The sequence below is a fragment of the Melanerpes formicivorus genome, unplaced genomic scaffold, assembly GCF_026170545.1.
Source record: "Melanerpes formicivorus ecotype bairdi unplaced genomic scaffold, bMelFor1.0.p_v2 SCAF_62, whole genome shotgun sequence".
Lineage (NCBI taxonomy): Eukaryota > Metazoa > Chordata > Aves > Piciformes > Picidae > Melanerpes > Melanerpes formicivorus.
The window spans coordinates 1,137,629-1,146,261 of NW_027142414.1; the positions used below are offsets into that span (position 1 = coordinate 1,137,629).

Below are 8,633 nucleotides of genomic sequence, written 5' to 3' on the forward strand. Positions count from 1 at the left end.
TATCACACTTAAAGTGGTTACTTTCCCAAGCTGCCAACAGTCAGGTATTAACATTATCACTACCTGGCAAACAATTTAAGCAACAGTTAAGGCTGCTGAATGCCAACATCAATTCTACCAGACTATATTTATTGTCTTTCAAGACTTCTGTAAAAACATTTCAGGGCAAAACTACCAACATAGTGTTGTTAATTGTTACCAGTGTGAAGTGATTTGCAAAACCCCTGCAGTAAGTCTACATATCCTCCTATCTGATAGCACAGCCACCATCTGTCTCACTTAAACAGCAAACTCATTCATATCCACTACCCACCTAGTCCAGATACTGACAAAAATACTTAAAATATCCACAGACAAGCACATCACTGTGGTTTCTAGCACACAAAGTATGGCAGGAGCAGGTTAAATTGCAACCTGTGCAGCGAACTCTTTGACAGTGCTAGAAGTTACCACAACCTTCTTTTCTATAAGCTCCTATGCCTTTGTGCCCATTTCCTCCATCTCCAGTTTAGAAACTACTCTTGCTAGTGAATCCCAATATCTCTCTCTTCCCAGACACCTAGATCTACAAGAGACTTTGGTACAAAGACCCTCACTATTGAGCATCCAACACCACAAGCAGTCTGAGAACTATGTTTGCCTTTGTAGTGGATATTCCACAGTTTAGGAGGTTGAAGTGCTCCCCACACTCACGCAATTCTGTCTCTTCTCCATCCATGTATTGTCTTGCATGTACTTGTCTTTGAGAACTTCTACAACCCTGTTTCATGCCTCAGTTTTACTCCTCTCACATCACACTGAAACAGAAAAGTTTAACAAAATTATGTTAACTGGGTTGGAAGATCCCTTCTAACTCAATTCATAGAATCATAAAATGGTTTGGGTTTGAAGATTTTGAATAGTTTTAGTTCCAACCACCCTGCCATGGGTCCTGTAGGTCAGACTGCTTAAAGACCCATCCGATCTGGCCTTGAACACATCCAAAGATGGAGCATCCAGAACTTCTCTAAGCAACTCATTCCTGCGTCATCACCCTCACAATAAATAATTTCTTCATTATATCTGATCTATGTCTACCCTCTTTCAGTTTAAAAATATTACCTCTATCGTTACTGATAGAGTCCCTCCCCATCTTTCCTGTAGTCCCCCTTTAAATACTAAAAAGATTCTCCCTGAAGCTTTCTTTCCTCTAGGCTGAGCAATCCCAACTCTCTTAGCCTTTCCTCATAGGAGCACATGCAGGACCTTGCACTTGGCTTTGTAGAACTTGATGAGGTTTGCATGGGCCCACTGCTCAAGCCTGTCAAGGTCCCCGTGGATGACAACTCTTCCCTTCAGCACGCAGACAGCATCACACAGCTTTGTGTCACGAACAAACTTGATGAGTGCACTTAATCCCACTGCCCAGGTCACTGACAAAGCTGTTACACAGTACCAGTCCTAGTACCAAGCCCACAGAACACCACCCATCACTGGTCTCCATTTGGGCATTGAGCTGTTCACTGCAACTGTTCAAACACCACCACCCAGCCAATTTCCTGCCATTGAGTAAGTCCACCTATCAAATCCATGTCCCTTCAGTTTAGAGACAAGGATGTCACACAGGACAGCCCAGCTTTCTGCAAGTCCAAGTAAATGACATCAGTTACTCCAGAAATACTTCTGCTTTAGGTCCAGTTCTACCAGAAAGAAAAAGCCTTACACCTGTGTGTGGCAATGCCAGCGCTGAGCAGTGTGAGCAATCTGGCAGTGCAGGCCTAGAGCCTGACATGGTGGTAGGCCATGCTCAGCATAAGTGCAGAGCCAGCTAGCAGTTTAGCAAAACAGTGCTGTGCCTGCAGCATGTAACTAAAACAAGGCACTGGTAGCTATAAACACAGAAAGTTATCTTGGAACAACAGGACATGCACCTGCATCAACAAACCTCATGTGTCATTAGTAGTTGGATCAATAATCTACAATAGTGCGATGTGTGGTCACTCATAGGGAACCAATGAAGCCATGCCAACAAGGCACTCCCAGTTTATATAAGTTGTAGAAGTTCCCTTGCTACGCACTTCTGCCTTTCCTTTCCCTTCTTCTGTGCTTTACTTTACTGTGCTATACTCACACCATAGGCCCTACAATACTGGAACAATAAAGGAACAATACTCGATCATACTGGTAAGCTGTATTGACTCCAATCTCCGTCATCTATACATGTGTCCAGTCATGGAGGAAGACTTGTGGCAGAAAGACATTTTACCAGGCTGTACATCTTCATACAAGACAATAAGAAGTCACAGGCAAATATACCCCCCAAAAAGGTAAGCTTTATGCGAATGAAACCAGGAGAGGTGCTAACCAGCAGATGCAACCTCCACTACCCAAACATCACTCTTAGAATAAGAGGGAAGGAGCAAAGACATACATGTATGGGCAGGTATACAAAGAGATAGCAAAGACAATGGAATACAGAAAACTTTCAAGCTCTGTAGAAAGGAATCATGACTCATCAGACAAAAGGCATGTAGCTCACAAGCCTGTAATAAGTTCTGTAACTTGAGTTACACATCTGAGAATTACATGACACTCCAGAACCACAGCATTCATTCTGTGCAGCTGACCAGTGCAAGCAGATTAGTTCAGATGCTTTCGATTCACGGTGGATTTATTGTGCGCACACACCAATTCTATGACACGTGAAGCAAAAGCCACTCAACGCTTTTCAAAAAGCACTTGGGATCACTCCTCAGTGCTCCCCCAAAACAAACAGCTGTGTATGGCAAGGAGCATAGACCAAAAGCAACATATTTGCCACACATCTGGGAAGTTTGGATACATGGCCTCATTAAAATACCTTAGCCACCAAACCCCCACATGTATTTTCTAGAAACTGAAGCCCCACACAAAGTACTGAATTTGTAATTCTTTAGTTCATGATGTCAGAAGTAATACATCCAACACCTACAAAGTGGAATAGCTTGATTTATATCTTATTTGGCCGATTCTGTTTAGGACTGCATGACTAACAATTTGAGAAGTGGAAGTTTATGTGACCCAGCTAAGAATCATACAATGCCATTCCACAGATACTTTTTTTGAAAGGAATCACATTAAAAAAAAAATAATTCATTAGCTCAGTGCTTCAGTGTAAGTCAAACCTGCTACTACATTCAGATCATATGGAGATGAGAAGTCTGACCAAAGATGTATCTGTGTACAGAAGAACAGTATTCCTCTTGTGGTTTTAAAGAAGCCCAGGCAAACACTATAGCTAGAATATGCCTATTCTAGATAACTTGAGAGGTCCTAAATGACTCAGCATGGCTTCGTGGCATGCATTTCAGCACAAATAGTTCCCTGCCCCCACAGTTCCTAAACCAAAGCATCCAGTTTTACCCTGCTTTTGGACTAGTTCTCCGAACGTTTCCTGATCTGATTACCTTCTAAAAGAGGCAATCAGTAAATTCACACACAATGAAATTTGGAAGAAGAGTCTACCTTCCAGTAACTGTTCTTACTAGTCCTAAAATGATTTGAAGGGGGCAGAGCATAGTCCTGACAAAAAGCAAATCTATTCTAAACAGCATTTGCATGGCTCATGAAACACACTTGAACCCTTGTGTGCTCACAGAAGCACTTCAAAATCATAGCACTCAGGAACTAAAAATTGCAGTTTTAAAGTGCATTAACCTTGTTGATTGACAAAGCTCATGAATGCTACCTTTCTCTGACTCACACATATATAAGGTCCAGTCACTGATGAACTTACATGGCATTGGGCAAAACTTACAAATTTAAGATTAATCTTACTGCTTGCATCTGCTCAAGAAGTTGCATTAATCACAGGAAGAGGAACCACCCAGTGTTTCAGTAAGTTGATCACTTAGTTGACCCCAGCCATGGACAGAAGGCCAGGCTGTGTCAGAATTACTCCTAGTAGATAGATACCTGTCTAGTTTGTTCTCAAAAAACCACCACTAAGGTACACTTCACACCCTCCTTAGGCAGCCTATTTCAGTGCTTCATTATCCTTGCCGTTAGAAGATTAGCCTAACATCTAGCCCAGGTTGCAGTTTGACCTTACATATAATCCTACTCCCCCTTGCCATGTGCTCCTGCTATTTTGCCTCCCATTGAGTTCACTGGTGATGCAGCCAGAGGGCTAGTAGCTTAAAGAAGCTAACCTGACAGAATATCAACTGTCAAACAAGCAACCTCTTCTATCCTATTCCTTCCCCTGTTTGGATGCTTCCATTATACCAGCTTATGATTTTAAGCTTTAAAAGTGCCACATTATAAACAATGAAGAGGCAAAATAAATGACTGAACTACAGGATGAAAACGAAGTGTAGGATCAAACAGCATCCCATTGTCTTCCTACAGTTTAAGACCATTTCTTGATCTATTCTCAGTGGACAGAGTAATTAAAAACATTTTAAGACAGCTTAAAACTTGCACCTCTACTCAAGTTTTCCTTATGTAGACTAAATGGACCTCTTTCCTTTTTCTAGACCTGCAGTCATTCCTCACACGCTCTTTGAACTTGCTCTAGTTTGTCTTTCTCAAAGTACAGTGGCCAAAAATGGAGCACTGTGCCCCACTGGAGGCCCCAACAGCATCAAACAAAGCAGGATCACCTCCCATGTTTTATCATGTCTCTACAATATTTATGTTGTGATCTACTGCTATCACACTGTGTTCCTCTCCTGCACAACTATGGTCTGGTCTTCTGGTCTCCATAGCGTATTTGTAGAATTGACCAGTTTCATTTACATGCTGTACTTTGCACTTGCCCCTATCAAACCACACATTTCCCCCCAACCTCCCAGGCAATGTCTCTTAATTAACTTCAAATTCAGCTCTTTTGCCCTGAAATTCTAGATGTTGTTCCTGGCATCACATTTCAAGATCTCAGACATCATGTAGTAACTAGACCTAAAGATCCTGTCTCAGAAAATTCTGCTTGAGTCAGAGACTAAGGTCAAGACCGCCCCTCTTTAATGCATATTTCACACACAAGTCCCCTTACTTCAGAAGTACCTTTGCTAAAGTGACCTCATTGCCCTGTTTTAGACTCATGCTTCCTCAGATTTACATGGCAACCACATGCCAGACAAACTTATGGCACTTTCTTGCATCCCTACAAATCTACAGTCATAGAAGAGCTACTATTTCTTGCAGCAGAGAGAAAAAGGACATAGGCAAAGATTAAGTAAGCCTCAGATTCCAGTACTTCCCAGAAATTATCTTCGAAGTACAGTTTAAAGTAGGGAAAAAAAAAAAAAAAGTGGGGGAGGTTCTGATAAAGACACCCATGTTTGTAAGAGATAGCAGGGCATGAGAAATGACAGTCAGATAAACAAATGGGAAAACATCCACTAACCTTGAGAATGGGAGAAAGCAAGCCTAGTACACGATTAAGTGAAGTTGATTTTTAAGAAGTCAAACTGCAGAAGGAGATGCTTGGCATATCCAAGGGAAGAATGCAGCTGCACATCATTGCACAGTAAATTTCCATGCACCAACAGTCATGTGTTTCCCAAACTGCTAACAGAAATATACCACCACCTAGTACATAAAGTGTTACAAAGACACATTTTGTCCAATAAAACCCTTCAACTCCATCCAGCAGACACTTTAAGGAATTTCAGCCTACTTACATATTTCTGGTATGTTCAGCTTTCCTCTTCCCTTGTGTCTTTCTAAGGATTGGTGTTTTCTATCTGTCACATTTCACCTTCTCCTAGGAATCTACCTCCTCCTTTCATTTTTCTCAATTTTAATTCTTGTCCTTATGCTTGTTTTTTCCAAGCACTCCTGCCCCAAAACAGTAGTCTCCCTCTCTTTCTCTCCATCCCTAAGTGACACTGTTGAGTTCCATACAGGTACAGCAAAACCTACAGACTGGCCTCCCTGGCAAACTTGTTGACCTCATCTTTTTCACTTGAAAACATGGTTAGGAAAAAAGTCAATTAAATATCTAATCTCCAATACAAGATTTAAAGAACATACCAAACAAGCTTTCAAAAGGCCTGCAGAGGGTTGTCTATGCTGAGGTTCTCTCCAAAGTCCTAAGAGGAAAACGATCTGGAATTGTAATACAAACTAAAACAGTTTGAAATGGTTACTAAATAGTAATCACTAGCCTTACAGACTTGCTTCTGTAAGAGACATCCAAGAATATATGAAGAACTTTAAAAGGGTGGGATGAACACCCCCCAAAAAAAAAAGCATTCCAGCCAATGCTGATAGGAACAGCACTAATTTGGATGCAGGCTAGCATTTAAACAGTTTTGGTATAGCTTCTATGAATGTGCTGCACAAGCCCTGCTTAAAACAGCTCGAACAAGGCCCAAGTTGTTAAAAAGTCAATTAGGTAAAGCAGACTTCTCCAAGTCAAGAACATACATGTTACTTAACTGAAAAGACTGCTTGCACTCTCCCTTTTCACACACTCCAATATCCCTGTTAACTCTCTTAGCTGCTGTAAGCGCAGATGGAAGCATCTAACATCTCATCCTTACCTCAGCACACTGACTATTTTGAGGGAGGAAAGACCCACATGCCATCTATTCTAAGGCTTTATCTGCATTTGGAAGTCTTCTGAAGCAACTCTTCTAGAAAACTTCACACTAGAGATACCTCACACCCTTCCTTTACCTTTCATCTGAGCTCTCCTTCTGTTTCTTCCTGCTTTTGCTATTTCTCAGTTCTAACATTAGGTCTGACTTTAAAAAAGTGGAGTGTTTTGAGTGTAATTTTAATGAAGCCTGGGCTTAAAACGGCATGAAACTTCACAGAGCATCTGGAAATCTTTCACCTTTTAATTTCTTACTCCTGACTGAAGCATAAAGCACCTGCCTGCTGTCGCTGTGTCACATCCAGCATTCTAGATCCTGTGGTCACAGATAATGTAAAACTTTGTTAAAAATAGTTATCATAATTAGAGTTCTTAATTTTCTACAGACATCAGTAGAAGTTCAGACTTTGGGTAGTCTGTTCTTAATTATTCCAAATTTGTGCACTGACACATGTAACTTAAGCATCCTCTCCCCATGCCCAACTTGTACTATAGGAGGGTAGAACTCTAAATAGAGAGGAAAAACTTACCCTTTAAACGTTATGAGAAGTTAGGAAATTGACCATAATTTGGAAGCCTTCCTTTTACCTATGTTTCTTTAGATGTTCACTCGATGAGAGGCCTGCCACCTCTCTCCCTGGCTCAAGCAGTTTTAATCCTTAAAAACCTCTTCTAGCCCTTGGATTTTTGTGCTTCTACATGCATGTCTGTGTTGGAATGGACATTAATGCTATGACAAAACCCAGAGTGTCTCCTGAGGCTTTGAGTAAGAACAGAAAATACTGATGGTCTTTCCATCACTTATTATAGAAACTAAACTTTAAATGCAACAACAACAGACTTATGTGAGCTCTCTGTAGCAATTTTTACATAGAAATACATAACACTGATTACTACCAGAGAAGGACCAGTACACCAACTCTGGAACACCTAGGAGCTTCAGAATAGATGACCCAGCCCTCCCTTCTAACACACATGTATATACATCTATACATGCATGTAGAAATATGTATGCATATTCACATGATAAATGGATGTGTATCTGAAAAGCATACACATATGTATAAAATAATCCCTAAGAGTAACACTAAGGCCTTCCATGGATGCTTATTCTAGAAATCACTGGACTTGGGCTTTTAAGTTGCTTCAGATAATGAAGTTAAATTTAGGAAGCTCACAGTGTATCAGCTTCCACTCTACGTTTATAAGCTGCTTTCATCCTGCTCTTGCTCAAAGGTAACCAAACAGACATAGTAACTTTTTATTGAATCCCCCGTGTTATTTCTGGAGTTGGTAGACACCTTAGTGTGACAGAGCCTGCCACTGCCCAGACACTACAGCAAGGCCGTAAGCAGCCAACTCAACCATGCCCCCCAACACCTTCCTCAGTAGTCCCTGTCGCTATTTACAACACCCCAGAGGATGGCGAGCCAAAACCAAGACCTTCTTGCTCCTTCTCCACTCCAGTAAGCAGGCCAATATCCTCTTACAAGCAGAGAGACCACTCTCAAGAAAGCTGCCACGGCCTTATGCCAAGCAGCTCTGCGATTCCCCCGAGGGCCATTGCCCCACACGACAGGGAACGGGCACTCCCCGCTGCTACCGGCAGCCCCAGTCCGCGGGACGGCAGAGGAAGGAGGGCCGCTCCCTCCAGCCTGCTTCCTCCAAGGGTGTGGGGCATCTGGGACACGACGCCCCCCGCCCAGAGTCTGTAATGGACACTACGCTCAGGGGCCTGGGTGTCCCCGGGGCGGCACGGCAGAGTAGCCCTTTCGGGCTGTCACACCCCCCCTCTGCCCCGCAGCCCCGAGGGGCTCTACCCCGTCGCAGCGGGGCGCCCCATCTCGGTGGGAGAGATGCGCCGCGACTCCTCCGGCCCCGAGCCTTCGGGGCGTCGCGCCGTGCCCCGCCGCGGGCGGGATAGGCCCTCGATTCCCCGGCCTGTCGCTAAGAGCCGCCCGAGGAGAACGCGGCCTGCAGCGCCCGGCCAGGCCCCGGCCTGAAGTTGCCTCCTTCCCCCACCGCCCCTCCGAGCCTGGAGGCGGGGAAGGAGGAAGAGGCACCTGCG

At 43.2% G+C, this 8,633-nt stretch overlaps 1 protein-coding gene across 7 annotated transcripts in view; it reads right to left on the reverse strand.

Annotated features, from left to right (window-relative positions):
* Positions 1 to 8,633, reverse strand: part of DCAF5 (DDB1 and CUL4 associated factor 5) — a 72,026-nt gene that overhangs the window by 62,251 nt on the left and 1,142 nt on the right. Inside the window, exon 2 of one of the 7 annotated variants that reach the window (XM_068162080.1) lies at positions 694 to 797. The exons of 3 other annotated variants lie outside the window; for them this stretch is intronic. In XM_068162080.1, coding sequence (XP_068018181.1) covers positions 694 to 769 — 76 coding nt within the window. In that variant the 5' untranslated portion in view covers positions 770 to 797. Of the gene's footprint in view, positions 1 to 693; positions 798 to 5,368; positions 5,394 to 5,645; positions 5,998 to 7,095; positions 7,126 to 8,633 lie in introns of those variants that run through there. 3 more of the 7 variants (XM_068162083.1, XM_068162085.1, XM_068162081.1) reach the window with 3 other exon arrangements.